Source organism: Mirounga leonina, unplaced genomic scaffold (genome assembly GCF_011800145.1).
Source record: "Mirounga leonina isolate KUSES-001 unplaced genomic scaffold, KU_Mleo_1.0 Mir_93, whole genome shotgun sequence".
Lineage (NCBI taxonomy): Eukaryota > Metazoa > Chordata > Mammalia > Carnivora > Phocidae > Mirounga > Mirounga leonina.
In genome coordinates, this window is record NW_023270854.1 from 39,658,580 (window position 1) to 39,685,729 (window position 27,150).

Genomic DNA, 27,150 nt, shown 5'->3' on the forward strand with positions numbered 1-27,150 from the left:
CATCTCCAAACTGGCCAACAGTATTTGCATATTTGCCTTAATCTCAAAGAATAAACATCTAATGTCAGCATGCCAGGCATCTGCTGCAGGTGGCTTAAGGTCAGATGTTTCTGACCATATAAGTTCAAAGGTCTGTAGTTAAGGGGAAGGGTTGTATGCTAGGGCTCAGTTTCAAAGCTACTTTTACAGCATCTGACTTACTCTCTTCCTACTTTGAATCTGATTGGTAATAAAAGCATCTAATAGATAAAATTTGATAGGTAATACATTAATATTAAACAAGGGTAAAAGAGTGTGTTTTTTAAAGATTTATTTAATTTAGGAAGAGAGCATGTGGGAGGGGCAGAGAGAATGAGGGAGGGAGAGAATCTCAAGCAGACTCTCCACTGAGCATGGAGCCTGACATGGGGCCTGATCTCACAACCCTAAGATCATGACCTGAGCTGAAATCAAAAGTCAGACCCTTAACTGACTGAGCCACCCAGGTGCCCCAAAGACTGTGTGTAGTTGGAAAGTTCCAGAAGAGCCACCAGCGCTGCCACCTCCTCTTCCTCCTCCTCCTCCTCCTTTTTAAAATTTAAATTCAAGTTAACATATAATGTAGTGTTGGTTTCAGGAGTAGAATTTAGAGATTCATTACTTACATACAACACCCAGTGCTCATCCCAACAAGTGCCCTCCTTAATGCCCATCACCCATTTAGCCTATCCCCCCACCCACCACCCCTCCAGCAACCCTCAGTTTGTTCTGTGTAGTTGAGTCTCTTATGGTTTGCCTCCCTCTCTGTTTTTATCTTATTTTTTCTTCCCTTCCCCTGTGTTCATATGTTTTGTTTCTTAAGTTTCACATATGAGTGAAATCATATATTTGTCTTTTTCTGACTGACTGACTTCGTTTAGCATATCACACTCTAGTTTCATCCATGTTTTTGCAAATGGCAGGATTTCATTCTTTTTGATGGCTGAGTAATATTCCATTGTGTGTGTGTGTGTGTGTGTGTGTGTACACACAGCAGATATTACTAAGTTGCATTGACTCCGGGCTTGTAAAGAATGGTAATGATTTTTTTTTATAAGTATGGCTAAAGACAGATTTTTTAGATGAATGCTCAAGAACAAAAGAACGAAATCAAACACTTCCTTTGTTTGCCTTTTAAATATTACTACACCCTATGGTTTTAATCCTTGGATCACTGTACTTTTTACTGTACACATTTTTTGGGTGATCAGTTCTTAGTGATGATTTTCACTCTTAAATCTGACTGACTTCTCTTTGAGCTTTAGATTTGTAACGCCAGCTGCCTTTTTTTTTTTTTTTAAGATTTTATTTATTTATTTGAGAGAGAGAGAATGAGAGAGAACACATGAGAGGGGGGAGGGTCAGAGGGAGAAGCAGACTCCCTGCCGAGCAGGGAGCCCGATGTGGGACTCCATCCCAGGACTCCAGGATCATGACCTGAGCCGAAGGCAGTCGCTTAACCAACTGAGCCACCCAGGCGCCCCAGCTGCCTTTTAGACTTACCTACTTGGGTGCTTCCAAAGCAACTTAACAACATATCTATACTAAAGTCATAAACTTGCTTACCTTATTGCTCATGATTTAAAATTACGTTATAACCAGCTAGTTCCTCATCTACTCAAGGCAGAAACTGAGATGTGCCTGTAGTCTCCTATCCTATCAGTAATCCATTTTTTTTAATTTCTTTTTTTTTTTTTTAAGATTTTATTTATTTATTTGACAGAGAGAGACACAGCAAGAGAGGGAACACAAGCAGGGGGAGTGGGAGAGGGAGAAGCAGGCTTCCCGCAGAGCAGGGAGCCCGATGCGGGACTCGATCCCAGGACACTGGGATCATGACCCGAGCCGAAGGCAGACACTTTAATGACTGAGCCGCCCAGGCACCCCTTTTTTTAAAGTTCTTAAACATAATTTACTTCCCTCCCCCTGCTTTAAATTCCTCTTCCTGCTTTCCTGGTTCATGTCCGTAATGTCCTTCTGGACTATGGCCCTTTTCCTCTTTGTTCCCTTGTCTACTAGTCCTTGTATCAGTCATGTCCTTCAGATAGTCATCTGCAATACCCCAGTTATCCTAAGTGTCTCTATCCTCCCCTCTCATATAATGCTGTAAGACCTGACTTGTCATATTATATTAGAAATTTAAGTTCTTGAGGGTAGGGAATTGTGTTGTCTTCTACATATTTATCTTCTGTGCCTGACTCTAGCCTTGGCACCTGGTATATAATTTACATATGTTTGTTGAACTGAACATTAATTATTCTAAAAAGGTTTCTGTAAGATATAACTAATTAGGTTAAGGGATGATATTAACAATGTCGAATAATTGATATTGCATGGACACTGGCCAATATGAACAGTTGCTAGACATAAACTATTTAGTAGAACTGAATATAGATTCTTGAGTGTGTTGATGTTTTGTATTGTCATAAATAATCTTAACTTGGGTTTGAATATGTTGCTGTTTTTCAGTCTAGGTTAATGTAAAGGGAATTTTATGGTTTTAGGAGCTTGAATAAAAATTATTTGGACCAAATTCTTCTGTCTGCATTACAACCTTGTTATTTTCTGTCATTATTCTTTCTTCTTTTGCAAGTTTGTTTTCACCTTTTCAAACGTGGATGATTTGTTTTGTCATCAAATTTGAAGAAACTTATCATAGTCATTGTTTTGGGGTGAGAGGTGGGATGAGTGGTGGTACCTTTCCCCAGAAATTGTCATTCCTAGTGTTTTTTTTGTGCTCTACCTTTCAGATATTTCTTTGAAAGCAAAGACTACTAGGCATAGTGTGCATAAAGTTATGTTAAATTTTAAGTACTAACTGTATTTATTGTGTGCATTCTGTTAATTAAAAAGGTTTATAATACGTGAAAAGTGCACTTGTCTTGAGGATAGAGAACAACAGAGTTATATACTCTTCACATTAGTGAATTAGGTTTCCTAGATTTTTGCTAGCACTGTTTTGGAAAAGACAGCTGTGAGGCCTGGGTGGAAAGAGTTGTACTTTGGCTTTATTTTTTGGACTGCAAATTTATGGGCAAGTGGATTTTATTCTTGTTATGGATTCTCAGGATGACAGAGCAAAGCCAGGTAATGATAAAACATGCCACAGTTACCACCTCATAGGACGGTATGTCTGAATTTGGTGCTTAAGATGTGATGCTTTTTCCCTACTGTGTCTGTGTTTCTGTGCTGAACATTTATTCTGGTCTTAATAGCCCCTTTGTCTGTTACTGCATTTAAACACAGTAAGTCAGGGTTTTTACCATCAGCGATAGTAGTAACAGTTTTTACCAGTTTCTCCACCTTGGGAGAAACTGTTCCCGTGGTAAACTGATCAGCTCATAGCACCTTTCCTACTAACCTGTTACACAAGGAAAAAATCTGAAAGCCGTACTTGAGATTTGATTTATTTAAGTCTGTGCAACCAGTGCCCACATCCATTGTGTTTTTATGGAAGCGTTTATTGAATCCTCTACCTCAGATGATCCCCCCCCCAATATTTATCCTCATATTTTAAGTTAATGTTGCAGTTTTTAAAATTATCTCTTGGGTTATGGGCAAAGTTCATAGGCTGGAATTCCTGTTGAAATAGTATCACAGATTTTTTTTTTCTTAGTTCCTTGTAGAGCATATGTAATACTTGTCATATTGTAGGTATGAACCACCACTAAGATAAAACTTTATTCTTCAACTCATTAAAAGCCTCTGCTTTCTAGATAAAACTATCACCTTGTGAAATTCTTTCATTTTTCTTCCATCAACACTGAGGGCAGTTGTCATTTTTTTTCAGGACTATTTTTTGGTTTAAAGTAATCTATTTTCTACTTTAGGTGTCACTTTAAGAGACAGGGACTACAGAAGAACAAAGTTGCAGTGAGTCATGGGAGTAGGGCATTCAGTTCAGCAGATCAGTTCTTTCTCAGACAACTGCCATACTGGATGCAAGAGCGAAAAATACATGCCATGGACCTCCTGGTCTCTCCTAAATTGGTCAGCCCTTGAGTATTAAATTTGACAATGCTGAGGGTTTACTGTGCTGGTCTCGATTGGATTGTACATTAGAATAATTTACACACCCTCAAAGTTATCTAGGGCATGTTCCTTATCTTAATTTGAATGTCCAGGATTGCTGCCCTTCCAGGTTTCTAGCTTAATGAAGCCTCACAGGCAATTAAAAAAATATGTATTTATGCTTTATGTCTGCATGTGACTGCATGTGTTTGTGTGTACATACTAGGAATAAGTTTATAGCACTTAAAGACTGTGAAATACTATTGAAAAGCCTAAATAAAATTCTGAAATGGAAGAAGTAATTAGAGGTAATTGCCTGTTCCAGATATTAAGATGTATTATAAAGCTACAGAAATTGAAACTGTTTACAGTGATAAGAAAGAGTAACGGAGTAGAATGAGAATTTAAATATAACATATGATTAGGTGTCATTTAAAATTAGTAGGGAATGTTAGGTTATTCACTAAATGGTATTGTGACATCTAGCTGTTTGGGGTTGGATTCCTATCTTACTCGCTATGTGATGATAATAGCTTGATTAAGTTATAATATGAAAAAATGAAACATATATAGTAGAATATATAGGAAAGGATTTTTTTTTTTAAATCTAGGAATAACATCCTTTCTTAGTTTGACGCAATATCTTGAAGCCATAGAGGCAAAAGTTAGTATGCTTGACTAGTAAAGAATAAACTCTTTCATGTCAAAACTGGGAAATACTACTTGCAAATGTATGACAAAGGCCTAATATTGATTAAGTGTACAAAGGGCTCTTACAAACCACATAATCACAAAAACCCATTCACAAAAGAGTATAAATGAGCAATTCACAGAAAAAATACAAAGACCCTTAAACATATGAAAAGATTACCAGCCTTACTATTAAATGTATGTTGAGGAGCAAAGTGTCTTTTTTTTTTTTTTTTTAATTAAAGAGGTAAAAATTTTTTAAAATAATTTTTGGCTGAATAGAGTGGAAAACCTACACTCTAATTCTCTGTTGATGAGATTATATGTTGGTACTACTTTTTTTTGTAGCAGTTTGGCTCTGTCGATTAGAATTTGAACTATATACATAGCTTTCATTAACTCAGTGGTTCTACTTCCAGAAGTGTGTCTAATAAAAATATATAATTACTCAAAAATGGTTTTATAAATATGTTTATCAAAGCACTTTTTTGTAGTAACAAAAGTAATAAAAGTATGAAGCAGTGTTAGTCAATTGGAGACTGTATTAATAAATTGTGGTATATTTATATAATAGAATACAATGTAACTTTAAAAGAAATAAGAGATGTAGATGTCTTAGAAAGATGTCCATGATACTATATTAAGTCCAAAAATGAGATAAAGAATATTTTGTATAATACCATTTATGTATGAAAAAGTATGTGTATTTTTAGAAAACTGTATATATTTAACATAAAAGCACAGATATAGAGAGGAAGAAATGACAGATAACAACACCAGCCTGGTAACTGTAGTTACCTATGTATGGCAAGTCAGATGAGGCATGGAATGGGGAAGAAAAATGTTCACTTTTTTTTTTTGAAACATTTATTCTTTAAGGAAAAAAAAAAGTATTTTTTAAAGAAGAAAGCATTTTCCTAAAAATTAAAAATGCACTCCCTAGCTCCCCTAAGTAATTCTTATGTAAACCTTTGGATAAGAACTGTGTGTCAATTGTACATTCCTGATTTTCCCACTTACTAGCTTTTGGATCTTACTTGGACAGAAACATTTGATCATTAGTTTTTGTCACAAGGGGGTTGAAATAGGTAATAATATCTACCATTTACTGAATGCTTTCTAGATTGTTTCCTCAGATCTGTTTCCACTCTAATTTTGTAATTGCTGCAGAGATAGTTATAATAATCAATGATCTATGAGCACTTTTTTGATGTAACTATAATTTGTTGACATTATTGCATTTAAAGTAAATGTTTTCTGTTTTCAACTCTCCCTGGGGAAAATAATGGCAGCAGAACACATGGAAGGGCATGGTAAGTTCAGCTTGAGAATAGCTGAAAACGTAGAGAAAGTTTTGGTGAAAATGTTGTTGATACTTGATCAGCATCCTTCACTACTTTCTCTGTTATTTGTAAAGTGATGATGGCTCTTTCATTTGAAAGGTTATCATTATGGGTGAGGATGTAAATGTGGTATGTGGTTTTTGTAGATACTGATGTAGGAGTCCATTGAAGTGGAAACTAATTTGAGTTGTACCATTTACTAATAATGCTAATAGCTGGTGATAATCTTTGAAGGGGAAACCTTCTAAACTTTTTAATGAAAAGCAGTCATTTTGGTATCTTGAATTAAGCAAAAATTGAGAATTGCTTTTAGATACAGTAAACTTAATAGAGGATAAAGCAGTAGATTAGATTATTTCATAATTACACACATTCTCTTTTATCTTTCCTTTTTTTCTTGGATAAATGGAAATATGCTATTGGATATCTCAGATCAATTTCCTGAAGAAATTAGATTAGTGTGAGTCTGTTGTTTTCTGTGCTCTCCTTTCTGGTTTATCTGTAATCGGTATACCTGTATTAAATTCTCAGGTTATATACTTTTTTTTTTTTTTTTGCCATTTAAAAAGGGATTGTATTTCTTCAGATTTATTACATGCTGCATATCATAACCAGACATTTGGCTTTATGAAAAGCAAAAGAAAATATTTCATAGTAGGGAATTTTTTGAAGGATTTTGAGAAAAATTTGTGCTTATTCAAAGAAAGAATCGTCAAGATTGGATTGCCCCTTGATCTCTGCCCTCAGATACTCTTACATTAAACAGTGAATATGCTATAGATTATTTTTAGAAAGTGAATTTTTTTTTGAAAGTAAATGTTGAACTGTTATCTTTTTACTTTTAATTTTGTGAAACTAACCTTATTTTCTTTTAAACATTCAATAGGATTCTGATCTTCGAAGTGCACTTCTTTTGGAACAGGCAGCACATTGCTTTATAAACATGAAGAGTCCCATGGTTAGAAAATACGCGTTTCACATGATATTGGCAGGCCATCGGTTTAGTAAAGCTGGGCAGGTGAGTGCATTTTCTTAAAAAAAAAAAAAAAAATTTGTAATAATTTAATTTTTGTTATAATTTGTTATAATTCTGTTATTTTATAAATGTATGTCATTTGTATGGCATTTCTCCAGCCCCAGTTGCCCCTTTTAGTATTAGTTGGAGGGAGAATTGCTAGAGGCAGAGTGGTAGCAGAACTAAGTGGTGGTTTACTATAAATATAGATAAATGTGGTTTGAAGAATCATCTCTGTATTCCTGGGACTGTACAAGGAGCTTAGCATGTACCCATAAAACCATGGTCTTATTTCTTAAAGAGCTTTTTATATGGTAGGGGACTATGAGGACTTAAAAAAATTTGGTTAATAATAAATTTTTATGAACATACTTATATTTTTCAGTCTGTGCTAACCAAACATGTCAGTGTTTTAAATTGTATGTTATTACAAAGGTGCAAAGAAAGAAGTGTTCAAAAATTACTCTCAATTTCATGTAAAAATGCCATGGGTTTTTTTTTTTTTTTAGTTTTTTTTTTAAATTTATTTGACAGAGGGGGACATAGCGAGAGAAGGAATACAAGCAGGGGGAGTGGGAGAGGGAGAAGCAGGCTTCCCGTAGAGCAGGGAGCCCGATGTAGGGCTCGATCCCAGGACCCTGGAATCATGACCTGAGCCGAAGGCAGATGCTTAATGACTGAGCCACCCTAGTGCCCCCAAAATGCCATGATTTTTAGAAGACAAGTATTTCAAGATTGGGTTCCTCCCTCTATTTTTGGAAACTGGCAAGTTAGAAAATAGGTGAACTTACTTTATATTAGATGCAAAACTGTAAAAATATTTATAAAATTATATATCTTTTTATAATAATTGATACACTCCATCAACTAGAATTTCTCAGGTTCTAAAGTGGAACATAATTTTAAACTATCATTTTTCACCTCCTTCCATAGTAAATGCAAATGCATCTGAAACATGTTATCCCATTGTTTATTGCCGTTTAAAAGTGTTTTATTTAGAAATTAACAAAACGTAATAAGCATGTGGTTCCCTTTGCTTGGGAGGAAAATTAAATACCCCATTAGGAATGGTCCATTGTCTCTTATTAAAAGTAAGTAATCTTTTTCCACATCTTTGTCCACATTTGTGAATAGTTTCATTTATGAACATGATGATGTCACTGGAACTGGAAATAGCTGCTCATATTTCATCTTCTGAAATTATAGGGCATGTTGCTTCTAGGAAATGCATGCAAATTAAAAATGCTACATTTGTAGTAGGTTGACATACATTTACTATCTGGCTTATTAATCATCTTTTTCTTTTTTTTTTTTTTTAAGATTTTATTTATTTATTTGAGAGAGAGAATGAGATAGGGAGAGAGAGCATGAGGTGGGGAGGGTCAGAGGGAGAAGCAGACTCCCTGCTGAGCAGGGAGCCTGATGTGGGACTCAATCCTGGGACTCCAGGATCATGACCTGAGCCGAAGGCAGTTGCTTAACCAACTGAGCCACCCAGGCGCCCTCATCTTTTTCTTTTTAATAAGATTTTATTTATTCATTTGAGAGACAGAGCACAAGCAGGGGGAGAGGCAGAGGGAGAGGGAGAAGCAGGCTCCCTGCTGAGCTGGGAGCCGGACACGGGGCTCAATCCCAGGACCTGGAGATCATGACCCAAGTCAAAGGCAGACACTTAACCATCTGAGCCACCCAGGCACCCTCTTATTAATCATCTTTAACTGTAGTTATCGCGTGGTGTTAATGATTCCAGGGTACCCAGTTTTGTATTTTGTGACCACTCTGTATATACCCTGCATCCAGAAAATCTCTTTCTCAGACAGTATGTAGAAACTGAAAGTATAACTAGAAATGCTTTTCTATTGAAAAAACAAATATATGTCCTATTGTAGCTGGTCAAGAATAGTATCTTCCTTGGAAGGTGGGACATAGAACACAAATAGTTGTGACTGAGGGCAAGTTATTTCTGAGACACACCAACTTTTCATGACATTTCCATTAAAATGTGTGTTGTTGGCAGGGATGAGAGGACGCTAGAGAAGATCATATGTGTATATAGAAAGGCCATTTCTCAGTCCTTTCTGACTGAGAGCTCATGCTGAATCGCTTATCTTGTCCCCAGCATTTTTAATAGTTCCTTTTTTTTTTTTTACCATTAGTTTTCCATTAAGAATTATCAACAAGTAAAAGGCATTTAAAAAAAAGAACTGGCGGGGCACCTGGGTGGCTCAGTTGTTAAGCGTCTGCCTTCGGCTCAGGTCATGATCCCAGGGTCCTGGGATTGAGCCCCGCATCGGGCTCCCCGCTCTGCGGGAAGCCTGCTTCTCCCTCTCCCACTCCCCCTGCTTGTGTTCCCTCTCTCGCTGTGTCTCTCTCTGTCAAATAAATAAAATCTTTAAAAAAAACCAAAAAACCAAAAAACTGGCACTACCAAAGATTAAAATTAGTAAAAAATTTTAAGAAAGTGCTAGAGAAGGGTGTGTTTGTGTCCAGTATACCCTGGGACAGTGTTTCAATTTTTACTTTAAAAGGCAGATTTTATTTTTTTAATTTATTTTTATTTTTTTAAAGATTTTATTTATTTATTTGAGCGAGAGAAAATGAGATAGAGAGAGCATGAGAGAGGGGAGGGTCGGGGAGAAGCAGACTCCCTGCTGAGCAGGGAGCCTGATGTGGGACTTGATCCCAGGACTCCAGGATCACGACCTGAGCTGAAGGCAGTCGCTCAACCAACTGAGCCACCCGGGCGCCCTTAAAAGGCAGATTTTAAATCCTTGTTACCTTTTAAATCTCTTTAGATGCTTTTCCAAGAAATCCTAAAAAATGCACTTGAACTCAACATTTTGACATATTGTTTCTTTGTATCTTAGTTTTTTTTTTTTTTAAGATTTTATTTATTTATTTGACAGAGACGCAGCGAGAGAGGGAACACAAGCAGGGGGAGCGGGAGCGGGAGAGGGAGAAGCAGGCTTCCTGCAGAGCAGGGAGCCTGATGCGGGGCTCGATCCTGACCCGAGCGGAAGGCAGACGCTCAACGACTGAGCCACCCAGGCGCCCCTGTATCTTAGTTTTTAAGACTCAGTGTTTGTGTTCCTTTTTACTAAATGCAATATGGAGATTGGGAGTGTTTTTTCAAGAAACATCACTTAAAAATTATTTTGAAACAATCTCAAACTTATAAAGAACTTACAAGTACAGTTCAGAAACTTGACCTGAGTGATTTGATGGTTGTCTACCTGGTGCCTCATTACCCACAAATACTTTAGGACATATTCCCCGTTCCCTAGAAACAAGACTTTTTCTCCTGTATAACCATAATACAACAATCAAATCAAGAACTCAATACAGTACCGCTAGCTAATCCTCCGACCTTATGCAGGTTTTGACAGTTGTCCCATAAATGTCTTTTATAGCATAAGGATCCTGTTCAGAAGGATCCTTTGACTTTATGACCTTGATACTTTTGAAGATTACAGGCCAATTATTTTTATAGAGTGTCCCTCAATTTGTTTGGTGTATGTTTGGTGTTTCCTCATGTTGAGATTCAAATTGGGTATCTTTGTAGGAATATCACAGAAGAGAGACTGAGTTCTTAAACTGCATGCTATTAAGTGGCAGATGATTTTGATTTGCTTTAATTATTTACCAAGAAAACATTTCTTTAAAAAACAAGCAGTCCTGGATATACATGGTACAAAGTTTGTAATCCACCCTCGAGAGGGGAGTAGGTACAAGAGTATACTCTGAAGTAGAAGGTTTAGTGGAGTGAAGCCTCTTCCTTGGTACCAAATCCCAGGTTTAAGATAGAGGTTGTCTGACTTCAGAGGGTAGCAGTGATAGGTAATTAATGGCCAAACATATGCTCACAGGTGTGGCAGGATGCAGCAGTGGGCAAAAGAAAAGAATATACCATACTCTTTTTAAATTTTTTTATTGTTATGTTAATCCCCATACATTACATCATTAGTTTTAGATGTAGTGTTCCATGATTCATTGTGCATAACACCCAGTGCTCCATGCAGAACGTGCCCTCCTCAATACCCATCACCAGGCTAACCCATCCTCCCACCCCCCTCCCAATATACCATACTCTTAACCAAACGAAACAGTGGTTTAGTTAGCCTTCAGCCCAGTGCAGTGGTATAGAGATGACCATAAGAAAATTAGTAAGATAGTTCCCAGTTATAAAATAACAACCTGACTAATTCACGACTCTGTATGCTACTGCTCTGAAAACTCCCGGATGGTTTTTCATAAAGTCATGATTATTTTTGACTTCTTAGACTTCCTGCCCTTGGACAAAGCAGTCACTTGCCTGCTTTAGGACCTCTTGTTTTTTAGTAATAATTGCAAAGGGGTCTTCATAAATGTTAGTTTCATTTTCTCATCATTCTAGTCTCTGTTAGAAGAAACACCAATTACCACGTTCGTGATTATGTGTGTGTGTGTTTATTTTTTCTAGTCCAAGAGAAATTTGGATTTTAATACTTCGTTTTGTTTATTTTCTTTCAGAAAAAGCATGCTTTACGCTGTTATTGTCAAGCCATGCAAGTTTACAAGGGAAAAGGCTGGTCTCTTGCAGAAGATCACATTAACTTTACTATTGGGCGCCAGTCGTATACCCTTAGGCAACTGGACAATGCTGTGTCTGCTTTTAGGCATATTTTAATCAATGAAAGTAAACAATCTGCTGCTCAACAAGGGGCCTTCCTCAGAGAGTATCTTTATGTTTACAAGGTGAATACTTATTTTCAGTAGTAGATATTAAAATTTAAGTCATTATTTTTAGTAAAAAAAAAAACTCCTTTAGTAGTCGTTTAATAAAATGGTTTTCTTAAAATTTATGTAATTATCTGTCATAATAAAGTGTGGCATTATGCCCTTTGGTCATAGATGTGAGTTGCATTGCCCTTCTACAGATCTTTAAAAGGGAATTTTAATATTCCAGTAAACATTTGATCTGTGCCTGTTCTTGGAACTTAAAAAAAAAAAAAGAGAAGACGAGATGCCACAAACTTTCTGGACTGCTTCTTCTTTATTATTATTTTTTTTGCATCATAACTGATTTTATAATATACTGGGTCCTCATACCATCCTTTGGAAAAAGTGCATAACTTTCTTTTACCTATGAAAGATGAAAAGGTATGTGTCTGTGGGAAGTGGACATATTATTATGGTCTAACCCAGAAAATAGGAAGGAAAAATACCTCACTGAGACAGGAGGTTAGAAAATATAAAACATTGTTTTACGGAAAAATTTATTTTTCAAATTTAAAAAATTTTTCCTCAAGACTTGTCAATAAATGAATATTTTATCTATCCTGCAGAAAATACCCTTTCATACTTTATAAATTTGAGATCATATGGGTTAGAATTTTGACAGATAGGATGCTGTAATGAGTCACAGAAAATAAAGTGCATAGCAAAATAATATTTGGAAATTTCCACATCCAAAGAGACCTAATTAGCTGAGGAACTTTAGAAAGATTCTCTTGGCCAGGATAAATGTTATTTAAAATTTTAAGGCTGATAAATTAAGTAAAACTAGTAATTCTTTATCTTAATATTCTTGCTTAACATATTTTTAATACCTTGCATGTTAAAAAATGAGGCAAATATAAAGAAAGTAGAATTTTCTCAAAAAGTTCTTTTTCTTCTGTATTTCTCCTAGAATGTAAGTCAGCTATCACCAGATGGTCCTTTACCACAGCTACCTTTACCGTATATTAACAGTTCAGCAACACGGGTTTTCTTTGGCCACGACAGACGACCGGCAGATGGTTCGTAAAATTTTATTTGGCCTTGTTACCTAGTGACTATTTTTTTAAGTGTTTTTTTTTTCTTTATTTAAGAAATGATGTTGTAATTGTTAAAGAATATTTGAAAATAAATAACTCTGTACCGAATCACTTAACCATCCTACCACTACTTCAGTGGTGTACCTTCCAGCTCTACAAGCTAAAAATAACAACAAAAAAGCTATAATTATAATGGGTTTTTTCACATAGTATAAAGAATGCTCATGTTATTACGTAGTCTTATTAAGCATTTTTAATGTCAGTAAGATACTCTATTCAGTACATATAAATAAAGTACTTTAATATTTGCTTGTTATATAGTTGGACTATTTCCTTCTTTCCTTACATAAAATTATGTTGTGATGACATTTTTGTGGATAAAACTTTTCTTAAGTTTTTATTTTGGAAATTTCAAATATTCTTAGAAGCAGAGAACAGTTGCCAATATTCTGCTGTTCTTGTAAGACTTTTTAAAATATAGGCCTATTTTCTTAGGATTGAGCCTTAGAATGGCAGTACTGGGCCAAGAGTATAAATATGTTAAAGTAAACTTTGTAATTCTAAGCATTCTTATATTTGAACTTATTAATATGTTTCTCCTTGAGATTTAATTTAGTATTTTATTTAAAAATATTTATCAATGGGTGCCTGGGTGGTGCAGTTGGTTAAGTGTCCAACTCTTGGTTTCGGCTTGAGTTGTGGTTTCAGTGTCCTGGGATCAGGCCCTGCATTGGGCTCCATGCTTAACGCGGAGTCGTCTTGAGACTCTCTCTGCCCTTCCTTGCTCCTCTCTCTCTCTCTTTCTCAAATAAATAAGTAAATCTTTAAAAAAAAAAAATGTATATATATATATATTTATCAAAATGATTATGGCAGCATTGGTTTTAATAGCAAAAAAAGTAAAATGATTGAGGAGATGATAAATTTTGGCATATTTATATAATGGATTCATGCTGTAGGACATGAGTGAAATTGTTCTACATGTTTCAATATGAATAATACACCATAATGTTCAGTGAAAAAAGTTACAGAATGATCAATCAAACGTAATTCCATTTATATAAATTTCAAGCATACAAACCAATTCATACAATGCATACATTGTTTATGTATACACTAATATGTGGTAAAGTAAAAAATACGGATGAGAACACTATATTTCAGCTTTGGAATAGCTCTGGGAATAAGTGCTAGTGGAGATGAAGGAGAGTAATAGGATTTGGGAGGGTTACAGAGAGGACAGTAATTATTTGTAACATTTATCTTATAAAGAATATTTTGGGTCTTATGACAAATGTTGACATTTGTTAAATTTCAGTATATAAATATTGTTATTCTCCATGTGTTTCTGTATGTTTGAGGTATTTCATATAAAATTGTTTGTGCAATATTAGGGAAAATATATTCTTTCAGAGTTAAGGAGAAAAGAACATCAATATTATAAGTCAAGTTCCAGTTAGACTAGGGTTATAAGAGGATATTTTTCTCTCAGATAATTAGAGGCAAGAGTGAGTATGTATATATACTTATTTGGCTACTTTGGATTTTTATTTAAAATGTGTTTCATTTGAGGGCAGGTGCTAATAAGTGTGTGCTTAATTGTGACTTTTTTTTTTTTTTAGGTGAAAAGCAAGCAGCTACTCACGTAAGTCTTGATCAAGAATATGATTCTGAATCCTCTCAGCAGTGGCGAGAACTTGAAGAACAGGTTGTAGCTGTGGTTAACAGAGGAGTAATTCCATCCAGTTTCCACCCCACACAGTACTGTTTGAACAGTTATTCAGATAACTCAAGATTTCCACTGGCAGTTGTAGAAGGTGATGTACTTGAATTTTTATTCATGGTTTTTTGTTTGGTTTACTTACAGCAGATACAAGATCATTTTCTATGGGCCAAAAATCACTGGAAGCCGAGCATGAAAAAATAAATTAGGAAACATAACTTAGTGAGCTGCATCTATAAAACCAGGCATTGTGGGCTCTAATACTGGTATATACAGTATGCTATTGGAATATAGAAGAGAGAATGACATTTGTTAGTACAAAGAAATTGGGGGGAAATCTTTTAGAGGAAGTCTTTTTTTTTAAGATTTTATTTATTTATTTGAGAGAGAGTACAGAGTGACAGTGAGAGGGAGAAGCAGACTCCCCGCTAACCGGAGAGCCCGATGCGCAGCTCAATCCCAGGACCCTGAGATCATGACCCGAGCCTAGGCAGCCACTTAACTGGCTGAGCCACCCAGGTGCCCCTAGAGGAAGTCATTTTAAAACTAAATCCTGAATAAATGGACATGTACAAGGTGATAAAAGATAGTCTAGGCAGAAATGAAGAGCTGTGAAAGTAAGGTGTGTTTAGAAAATTGAAGAATAGGGTTTAGAGGTTTAGGTATAGGTTTAGAGAATCGAAGCGTAGGTGGGGTTTATTAAAGTTATTAATTTAGGCCTTTCTTTTGTAGAACCAGTAACAGTGGAAGTGGCTTTTAGAAATCCTTTGAAGGTTCCACTTTTGTTGACTGATTTGTCATTGCTGTGGAAGTTTCAACCCAAAGATAGTAGTGGAAAGGATAACGAAGAAGTTAAAGAACTAGTAAGTTATTAAAAGGTATTTGTAATAAGCATGTTTCAGTAATAGCCTTAACAGATGCATAACATTTCAATTTTTTCTGTTCAGTGAGCTATACTTATTCTTTTTTATGCTTATTTGCCCTAGTTATAAAAAGTATGACATATGCTTATTGTTGAAAATGAGTATACAAAAAACATAAGGAATAAAAATAAAACTGTCTTCTCAGTATTTAGAAATAACCACTTTAACACTTTTCTGTATCTTTCTAGTCATTTCCATTTGTATGTTTGCTCTCATATTTGGGATTCTATTATATTGTGTATGTTGGTTTTTTTCATTCTGTGTTGATTCATATGCATATTTTGATATTAAAATGTCTCAATATTTCATTTCTTTATAATATTCCATCATGGATGACCTGTAAGCACTTCTAATATCTCTCCACTGATAGTAGTTTTAGAAGTTTCCATTTGTTTACTATCATCATAATACAGTGGTGGAAATTTGGGTGTATAGTTTTTTATCCTGATAAATTCTGTAGTAAAGATTCCTGGGCATGAAGTTAAAACATTTTAGGGAATAAGTATTTTGCTACTCTATTAGTTTCCCCAAAGTCATACCAACAAGCTTTTCACTAACAGCACGTGGGATTGCATATCATCTTTGCAGCATCAAGTATTCTTATTTATTAAAAAAAAAAAAACCTTACTGATTTGATAGGTAAGAAAAATGCTATTTTTATTATTTTCCATGTCATTAATTTCTGGTGAAGTTGAAGTTCTTGTATTTCCTTTTTTTGTGGATTGTCTTTATATATATGTATCTTTTTCTTTTCTTATTCAGGTCTGTAGAAAGCTCTTTATCTAGGATAGTTATTTTTGAAGCGGGAATGACTTGAACAAATAATTTTTGTTACCAAGCTGATTGTAGCAGAAAGAACTGGGATAGTACATTTTTTACCCATTTATATGTTATTCACCAATATCTACTCTATAACTTTAGCTTTTTTATACCACCTAACTATATGTTTTAGAAATGTGGTAAATAGTATTTTGGAACTGGGAAATACCCCAACATTTTGGCACTGATTTATGGAAGGAGAACTTGAAAGAAGATGTATGTCATACTAACTTTAGTATAAATTATTTTTCTTGAAGTGTTTTGATTTTTAAAGATTGCCTTATTTAAAGTCTTGTCAGTTAAGTCCATTAAAGACATTTTGTGATTATTTACACTCATTGTGAATAGTTTGAAAGATTGAGATTTTGTAGGCTCTATTCTGACTGGAATTTTAGCAACTTTATGAATTTTTCTAATGTTTTTTAGATGTCTGGAATACAAATTAGAAGCATATAAACTGTTTACTCTTGGGAAAGTTTTTTTTAAAGATCCATTAGCTTTTTAAAATATATTAGTCTGTTTAATATATTAGATTTTAAAGGAGGTTTATTAAAGTTGAGTGAAAATTTTCATTGTGTATAATTAAATTACACTTTTTGCTGTAAATTTCAAACTCTTTGGATTTCTTCATAAGCTTCTGCTGATGGATTAAGATGCTGAAATGGAACTTAGGGAAATGTAATTTTTATTTATTGTGTGAAATAACTAACTTCATGGTAAAAGTAAAACAGTGTTTATGAGGACCAGCTTTACCCCAAGTGTAAGTCAGTTAACTCTGCTTTGTTACATGACCAGAGATTGTTACAGAAGTCCTTGATTTGGAGGCCACAGGCCTTTTTTTGCTCTCTCTTACTGCCCTTATTATCCACCAGTCTTTTATGCATCTTGCTTAGGTGCCATTACTTTGGCCAATTTGGAAAGAGAGGCTAGTCAGAGTACAAAATGGGGAAATTTGCTCTGATTGTAAGATTAAATGGCCATTTTGGCCATTGTTGAGCATTAGTAACTGAACTTTATCTCTTGAAGTTTTATCCTCTTGGCTGCAACTTAGAGTAGGTCACTTACCCCCCTCACTTGAATTGGACTGAATGAAATGAAAAAATGTATATATCATGCATTCTGCTACTTGCGTGGCTTTACTCCAGGTGTGAAAGTAAAACACTTTGCATCTTGCTTAGCACATAGTAAGAACCTAGTAAATACTAACTATAATTATTGTTATTGTTCTTAAGTACTGACGTATAGGAATGTTAATATACTGATACTTTATTCATTAGAATGTATGTTTTACAAAATAACTTATTTTTCAGGTAACAGGTGAACCTGAAATGATTGGAACTGAAGTTATTTCAGAATTTTTAATTAATAGTGAAGAATCTAAAGTGGTAACTATTTTATTATTTTTTTGTCTTAAACCTTCCAAAAAGTAAGATGCAAACAAATTTTAAAAATCAATTTATTCAGTTTGTTTTATATTCTAGTTTTCTTAAAAGGTAAAATTTGGAAGATTGGGAAACAGGAATTGCACAAGAGGAAATTGGTGGGAAGAGTAGATTTGCAGTGGTCTTTGGTTTGTTAATTTCCAAAGAAGCCTGGTGAAAAGTTTTTGCTTTTTTGAAGGCGGTCGGTGTGATAATTTCATATAATATTTGCTTGACCAGAATATTTTGGTTTTTGTTGACTTAGAAGTGTTAATGAAGATCCAGGCCTGTTTACAGATTTTCTTTTGAAGAAAATGCTTTCCCATATAAGAAATTAATTGATTATTCAAAAGTTTAGGTCATGAGTTTATATTTTTGCAGTATTACAAAATTTAGGTATTGCGCTATTTAAGATATTATGAAAACAGGTAATAAGAGTGACTTAAATGTCTCCACAGGCAAGACTAAAGCTCTTTCCCCATCACATAGGGGAGCTGCATATTCTGGGAGTTGTTTATAATCTTGGCACTATTCAGGGCTGCGTGACAGTAGATGGCATTGATGCTCTTCCTAGATGTCACACAGGTAAAACTATAGCATTGCTAAACAGATACAAAACTAATAATTAAATCTCCATAGAATAAATGAATGAAAATGAGGTGTTTTTAAAATAGGTTTAATGTGCCTTAACAAAGGCATTTAGTCAGATTATTTGGGTTATTTTAAACTCTGCCATTGCTTCAAAAATAAACTTTATTCCCTTCTAATGTATTTTGTATCTGCAAAATAAGTAAATCCTAATGAGAAATTAATCAGCATACAGTAGATGTGGTTAAACATAAAAATAAAGTACTCTTAATTCTTTGATTAACCATGCTACTCAATAATTATTTAGGATTTTTCTAGAAATAATCTGAAAGTTACAGTATTCAAGTTAAATTGATGTCATTTAACATATCAAATTACTTTAGGGCATTGACTGTTTTTTGTTTCAGGAAAACATTCCTTGAGTATGTCAGTCCGAGGGAGACAGGATTTAGAAATTCAAGGTCCTCGACTTAACAATACAAAAGAAGAGAAAACATCTATTAAATATGGTCCTGATCGACGTTTAGATCCCATTATCACGGAGGAAATGCCACTATTGGAGGTATTTCACTTTTTAAAATTTCATGGATTAGTAAATTGTCTATAAGGTCAGATAATATTTTCAATAAAGTAATCTTAGACTTTGAAGTTACTGATATTACATTGAACCATACTTTTTATTATTAAGCTAGGTTTAATAGATCTAATTCACAAAGATAAATCACAGCCAGGTTATAAAATATAAACCTCAAAATATTAATGGAAATTGAGAAAATACATTTAAAGGACACTTTGTTTAATAAAATCAATGACTTTGTTTATTAAAATCAATGGCTTTTTTTTGATAAGGTACAAAAATAATATGGGAATTAATGCTTATAAAAAGTTTGAGCAAAATAGATAAATATATGATTAAAAAACAATATTTCCTTCATTCTCTCTGTTTCCCACCTCACCCTACTTTCATGCCTCTAAGTTGAAACTTTTTTAGTTACAGAAGATAGAAACTGATGGCTAGGTGTAGCATAAGCCAAAAAAGAGAAAATGTTTATTATTTAGTTGAAGGTTATTGGAACATCTCTGAGAAACTGAAATATTATAGAACAATAAATCTTAAAGAAAAATAAGGACTTGGCACCTCCAGGAAATGTAGCAGCAAATGTTTGTAAGCCTTTAGAAGGCATTACTTTTGATATGACTTTAGTCAAACAACTTTCCTAGTCTTTGTGCCAGTTTATTACAAATTTCACGTTTCTGGGAGAGAAATCTGGCCTATCTTGGATCAGTTGTCTACCTGAGAGGCAAACTAATGGCAGGGTCATGCAGTGTTACAAACACTGGCAGGAGGTCTGTCTTCCTGCATCCTCAAGTTTTCCTTCTAAAAGTGCTGGTGATATTAAATTGGTGTTTCTCTTTTCAGGCCTTTCATTGTACACTCATGTAGTTTTAGTAATTATAAATGGAATCATACTGCACATTTTACCCTTACTTGCTTGGTCTTTGTTTTCATTCAGTAAAAATTCTTTTTTTTACAGCCTCATATGGCATTCTTTATTTAGATATATCATAATGTATTTTAACCATTTATCTGTTGCTGAGTGTAGTTCTGGTTTTTCATTACTGACAGTTCTTCAGTAAGTCACATTATGTATATATGTTGTCCAAGTTGTAGTTTAGATCAAAATGGAGTTGCTGGGTCAAAGGGTTTATAAATAAAACATTTTGCAACATACTACAAAATTACCTTCAGCAAGGCTATAGCAATTTGCACTTTGCTTGAGAATGGGAATCCTTTGCCTCACATCTATGCCATATTGGATATGATCTTTTTTTTTTTTTTTTTTAACTTTCGTGAGTTAGGTTGGTGAAAAACATTTTTTTTTTTTGGAAGATTTTATTTATTTATTTGACAGAGACACAGCGAGAGAAGGAACACAAGCAGGGGGAGTGGGAGAGGGAGAAGCAGGCTTTCCGCTGAGCAGAGAGCCCGATGCAGGGCTCAATCCCAGGACCCTGGGATCATGACCTGAGCTGAAGGCAGATGCTTAACGACTGAGGCACCCAGGTGCCCCAAAACATTTTTTTTTTAAGATTTTATTTATTTATTTGACAGAGACACAGCGAGAGAGGGAACACAAGCAGGGGGGGTGGGAGAGGGAGAAGCAGGCCTCCCGCAGAGCAGGGAGCCCTATGTGTGTCTCAATCCCAGGACCCTGTGATCATGACCTGAGCCTAAGGCAGATGCTTAACAACTGAGCCATCCAGGCGCCGCATAAAAATGACATTCTTTATTTACATTTCTCTAATGTCTGCTAAAATGATCAGTCTTTGTGTTTTTAGTTCATATGATTTTTTTCCTTCCATATGTCTATATGATTACCTGTTGATATCTTTTGAATTGGCTATCATTTCCCTTTTCTCATTGGATGATTTTTATGGGCACTAATCCTATACCTATAGTGGGGGCAGGGTAGGTATATTCATGAAAAGGTGGCGTGTGTGTGTGTGTATTGAGGGGAGGTTATTGTATTCTGCCCAAGTTTTACACTTGCTTAATTATGTTTCATTTAAAGAGTTGTGTAGGGCAAATAGAAGACTTATAGACTGACTTCAGTGCTAGTTTCTGGTTGATAAATATTTCACACATATTGATTTGGTGTCTTTCACCCTGTTAAGATTTTTGACATACATGAAGTCCTATCTGATTGTCCTTTGTTGCTTCTGAATTTTAGACTTACAGAGACTTCTGTAGTCAAAACTTTTATAGTTTTATTTTTTAATGTCTGTGTTCTTTTTTAAATCCAAGGGAATAATACTCTTCTGAATGTCTAGGGGTAGGGAATCAAACTTTATTTGTTCCTGGTCCTAATTACCATTAATTGAATATTGGCAACTCACTATACCTTCTTTCTAATACACTATTAAATATCCTGAAAGTATGCATACCTGTTTTTTGGTTTTGGGGTTTTCTTTGGATGATAACCTATTCTGCTTGATCATAGTTCCTCATCTCTCTGTGTCAATACTATATTCTTGCTTTATCATTTTTCTTAACCAAATCTTTCTCATAATCTTTTTTTTTTTTCTTAATACTTGCACCATTTTATCCAGACTTGTCAAGTTCCCATAGTAATGCATGGGATTTTTATTATGATTTGCATTGCTACACCTAGGAGTTCTAAGGCTGAAGATGGATTGAAATGAGTTGGGATCCAAATTTTATTTTAGGTTTAGTCATCATTTTAGGTTAGAAATCACTAATTGATAAACAGTTTGCTTGGAATTCTATACGTAAGAATTTGCTAGAGCTTACTTTCAAAAGAGAAGATTCTGGCTACTCTGGTTAAATTGAGATCAGTCAGTACAGGACACCAAAATACTCCGTTTTTATGATTTTACTAGCTTATAATTTTCATTGTACCGTATTACGATGGTCTTTGTAAGATTGGTAAAAGTAGGGGCGCCTGGGTGGCTCAGTCGTTAAGCGTCTGCCTTCGGCTCAGGTCATGATCCCAGGGTCCTGGGATTGAGCCCCGCATCGGGCTCCTTGCTCAGCAGGAAGCCTGCTTCTCCCTCTCCCACTCCCCCTGCTTGTGTTCCCTCTCTCGCTGTGTCTCTCTCCCTTAAATAAATAAATAAAATCTTAAAAAAAAAAAAAAGATTGGTAAAAGTACAAATGGTTTTTAAGTGCAGTACTTCTCAGATGACATATTATGTATAGAGGCTTACTTTTAGACTTCTTTCTAAGCCCCGTCTCTAATTATCTGACCTTGGAAAGTTTCTTTTCTTATGAAATGGGGTAAGTTGAACCAGATGATGTATGATTTTAAATCTATTTAACTCAATAGTTTTAAAATTTGTTTTTTATACTGCTAGTTCTGTACTTAATTTTTCTTCTTGTATACCATAATGAGTTTTTAAAAAACTTTAAAGATTTTTTTTTTTTTTTTTTTTTGAGAGAGAGAACGAGATAGAGAGCATGAGAGGAGGGAGGTTCAGAGAGAGAAGCAGACTCCCTGCCGAGCAGGGAGCCCGATGCGGGACTCGATCCTGGGACTCCAGGATCATGACCTGAGCCGAAGGCAGTCGCTTAACCAACTGAGCCACCCAGGCACCCGAGCCGTTAAAAAACTTTATTGTTATAGATGCAGTTCTCCTTGAAGAGGGTATTTTAACAGAGGACCTCTTACTCTACATAATAACTGGTGTTTTGTTGATTAAACAAAAAAGCTTGTAAAGTGAATAACAAAAAAACCACAATAGGTCCATACCCTAAATATTTTACCTTAAGAAAACATACAAATGTACACATTTATTCACTATTTTGAAGGGGGGGTGGATTTAGGTCAGAGGCCTTTTCTGTGAGTTCTTTGTATTGGTACAGGTTTCCTAATATGAATTATTCACCCACATCCATAAGTTGTCATTTTAAGTTTCCAGTTTTGGTTTCATTAGAGTGAGAATCTAGAGATCGTTGTTAAGCAGTTTAAGTACAATATATATCTAGAGTAGAGTTTATTTAAAAATGAAAGCAGTACTTTCAGGCAAAGATAGAAGCAGTTTACATAATAATTTAATTAAGCAAGTTTGGGAATAAATAGTAACTCTTTTTTTTTTTAATTTATTTTTTATTTTTTTTAAAGATTTTATTTATTTATTTATTTGACAGAGACAGTGAGAGAGGGAACACAAGCAGGGGGAGTTGGAGAGGGAGAAGCAGGCTTCCCGCGGAGCAGAGAGCCCGATGCGGGGCTCGATCCCAGGACCCTGTGATCATGACCTGAGCCGAAGGCAGACGCTTAACGACTGAGCCACCCAGGCGCCCCAATAGTAACTCTTGATAAGGAGAAGAAGGAGGGCATAGTAGAAAGCCTCAAGTCACTAATGCTCACTTCCTTAAACATTACTCAGTATTTTCTACTAAGATGCTAGAGAAATTGGTTAATCCAACAAACCACAGTATGAAGTCAGTTAAAAAGACCTTTTATTATATTTGGGTCAACAATGGTAGACATTAATATTGGTAAGAGATTTCATGGAATATTCCTATTTCTAATATCTTATGTCAGAAGTATTTTATACAATTCAAAGTGTTTAAGGGAGTAGTGAAAGAAGTGACCAGTCTAGTGTCTGATGAAATAATCTCTTAAGATGTGTTTACCAAGACAAGAGTGAGGATGAAGGTCTACACATGGTGCATCACTGTTCTGCTAATTCCAGCACCCTTCCCATTTTATCAATGCCTTAGCCTTCTTGATGGTATTCAGGTGTCTGTGTATTTTAGTGTGTCTTTTTGGTACTCTTTCAACTGTTTTTGACATATCATCTCAAAACTTATATTCCTTCACAAATTTTAACTTATTTGACTAAGTTTATTTGACACTGGCTAATCAGTACATACTCAGTGTCTTTAATATAATCCTATGCCTGTTTTTCTTCTAACCTGTTTTAGATTTCTACATTAATTCCTTATTTTCTCATACCTGTTTTTAAAGCTTCTGATGTCCACAGAATTTATCTTCTTCCGTAAGACTATGGCCATAGTGAATTTCCATTTAAATTTAGATTAAGAAACATAGGTATTTCCAGTGGTGGCTCAGTCGGTTAGGCGTCTACCTTCTTTTCAGATGATGGTCCCGGGGTCGTGGGATCAAGCCCCAAGTCAGGCTCCCTTCTCCCTCTCCCCGCCCCCTACTCGTGCTCTCTCACTCTCTCTCAAACAAACAAATAAATAAATAAAATCTTAAAAAAGAAAGAAACATAAGTATTTCCACTGGATTTTAATAACTCCTGTGGGACTGCCAGCCATAACTTTATTAGAACCTTTTTTTCCTCATACTTGTACCTTTATATTCCTCCCTTCTTAGATACTGTGCGTGTACCTCTGACATTTACACTTAAGCATCTTTTAAATGCAAATAACTTACTAGGTGATTTTGTTAGCCCATATTTCTACCTCTCTAGTACAGCTTCACATTCACTTATCTGAAATCCTGAGGCCAGATGTGTGTTGAAAATCATTTTTTTATCCTTAATTTTTAGAAAGTGTGTGTATGTGTGTGTTTATATCCAAAGTGTTATGTAACCCCTTTTGGGTTTGTGGTAGCATCTGGAAATCAAGCACATTAATATTGCGTGAGTGAACCACATGAATGTCTTACTAAATGGGAAAGGGTATAAAACGCCTTTGTTAGATCAGGTTTCATTCCCATGTGAGTTACTAAAAGTTTGAGGTTGTTCAGAGCTTTTTGGGTTTTAAAATTATGGATATGGAATCATGGATCTGTGCATTCTTCCCTTTTAAGATCTCTGGTGTATCTTTGCATCTTAATGATGTATAAAAAATAGTTGAATTATTTTTCAAGTTGACATTGATAAGGGCTTTTCAACTGATAATCATTTAATTTACATAGCCATGTTAAATTACTTGTAACTTGTCCATAGTCTACACAGTTGTCAAAGTTTTGTTGATAGCTCACTTGTCACTGATGTTTTATTTTTAATTCATAACTCTGCAATCTGCTACTGAATAACATTGGTCTCTGTCTCATCTTTTCTAAAATGGAGTTGTTAATTGCCATATATTCAGGGAGATATCAAAGAGAATTAATAATTGTAAACCTTTCATAAAGAAATACAGCATCTTAAATTGTTTTTCACTAGAGGTTCAGAATTTTTAACAGACAGTATAATAATATTTTTTCCCTCCAATGCAGGTGTTCTTTATACATTTTCCTACAGGGCTCCTCTGTGGAGAAATCCGAAAAGCATATGTAGAATTTGTCAATGTCAGCAAATGTCCTCTTACTGGATTGAAGGTTGTTTCTAAACGTCCAGAATTCTTTACTTTTGGTGGTAACACAGCTGTTCTAACACCACTAAGTCCCTCAGCTTCTGAGAACTGTAGTGCTTACAAGACTGTTGTGACAGATTCTACCTCTGTATGTACAGCACTCATATCGTCAGCTTCCTCTGTAGACTTTGGCATTGGCATAGGGAGTCAGCCAGAGGTGATTCCTGTTCCCCTTCCTGACACCGTTCTTTTGCCTGGAGCTTCAGTTCAGCTACCAATGTGGTTACGTGGGCCAGATGAAGAAGGTGTCCATGAAATTAACTTTTTGTTTTACTATGAAAGTGTGAAAAAGCAGCCTAAAATACGGTGAGTATTATAAAACTTTCTTGATTTAACCTCTGTGTTTAATGTATGTGCACAAATTCAAATAAACATTTTGATATTTGTTAACACATGTCATTGTTTCTTAAGAAATTATGCCCTTCCAAATTATACATGATGTTTATATTTGAGCTTGTCCCTAATATAAGGTCTGAGTAGCCAAAAGTAGAAAAAATGAGGCTACCTTAATCTTTTTAGTGGCTTCTATCTATAAACTTTGTGATTCTTTGATACAACTAAGTACTCTGGCCAAAGTTACCACATAATAATGAAATTCACAGGTACCATTTGTATATGAAGACAACCTGCTATAGTCATCCTGTTTCAAGAAAATTATTTTGTTTTACCTTTCCTTTTCTCTTGTGCCCTCTCGTGACCCCTGAGAATGTATGGGGGAAAAGGTATATATTTGTAGAATAGATGATTAGGGTAGTGTTATAATGAGGGTCACTGAAGAAATCAAACCTTGGTGCTCACGAGGGTTGGTGGCCTATATATTATGAAACAACATATTATTTTATTTATGATAATGCCGTTGTCATTTTTATAAAATTAACTAGGAATAATTGTGTTACTCCATTTATTAATGGAATATTTAAAATATCTTCTAAGACTTACTGTGAGGACAAAATGATACAGTACTTATAAGCATGGGGACATTTTAGATGCTCAATAAATATTAATTCTTCAGAAGACAATAGAGCATACTCTGACCAAGCAGTCAGGGAAGGCTTTGTGGAATATAGTAGTGGTGAAATGAGCTTCCAAAGAAAGTAAAGATTTCAGAATTTGGATATCAAGGGGGATAGGCAAGAAAGTAGTGGGTATTTCAGGGAGTAACTATATATAAATGAAGATTTGTAAATTAGGAAATATAAACTGAATATAGTTAGTTTGGTCACAGTGTAAAATATGTGTAAAAGAAGTAAAGGGGAAACTATTAGAACTAATAAATGAATTCAGTAGAGTTGTAGGATACAAAATTAACATATAGAGATCGATTGCATTTCTATAGTTCTATAATGAACTATCAGAGAAATTAAGAAAACAGTCCTATTTACAGTTGCATAAAAAAGAATACCTAGGAATAACTTTAACCAAGGAGGTCTTTTACATTGATGAAAGAAATTGAGATGACACAAAGAAATGGAAAGATATACTGTGTTCATGGATTGGAAGAATTAATATTGTTAAAATGTTCATACTACCCAAAGCACTCTACAGATTCAATGTAGTCCCCATCAGAATACCAATGGCATGTTTTACAGAACTAGAACAAAGAATCCTAAAATTTGTGTTCAACCACAAAAGACCCCAAATAGTCAAAGTAATCTTGAGGAAGAAGAATAAAGCTGGAGCTATCATGCTCCCTGATTTCAAACTGTACTACAAAGCTATAGTAATCACTGCAGTATGATACTGGCACAAAAATAGACACAGATCAATGGTACAGAATAGAGAGCCCATAAATAAATGTATGTGTATGTGGTCAATTAAATCTATGACAAAAGAAGCAAGAATATACAGTGGAGAAGATCATTTCTTCAATAAATGATATTGGGAAAACTGGACAGCTGCATGCAAAAGAATGAAACTGGACCATTATCTTATACCATACACAAAAATTCAA

At 34.9% G+C, this 27,150-nt stretch overlaps 1 protein-coding gene across 1 annotated transcript in view; it reads left to right on the plus strand.

Moving 5' to 3' along the window:
- The window catches only part of TRAPPC8 (trafficking protein particle complex 8), an 83,475-nt gene that overhangs the window by 33,451 nt on the left and 22,874 nt on the right, over positions 1–27,150 (plus strand). The window contains exons 12-20 of the mRNA XM_034995974.1: positions 6,949–7,080; positions 11,587–11,811; positions 12,746–12,854; positions 14,495–14,689; positions 15,328–15,458; positions 17,648–17,722; positions 18,217–18,343; positions 18,754–18,908; positions 25,063–25,505. Of these exons, the coding sequence (XP_034851865.1) occupies positions 6,949–7,080; positions 11,587–11,811; positions 12,746–12,854; positions 14,495–14,689; positions 15,328–15,458; positions 17,648–17,722; positions 18,217–18,343; positions 18,754–18,908; positions 25,063–25,505 (1,592 nt within the window). The remainder of the gene's footprint in view (positions 1–6,948; positions 7,081–11,586; positions 11,812–12,745; positions 12,855–14,494; positions 14,690–15,327; positions 15,459–17,647; positions 17,723–18,216; positions 18,344–18,753; positions 18,909–25,062; positions 25,506–27,150) is intronic.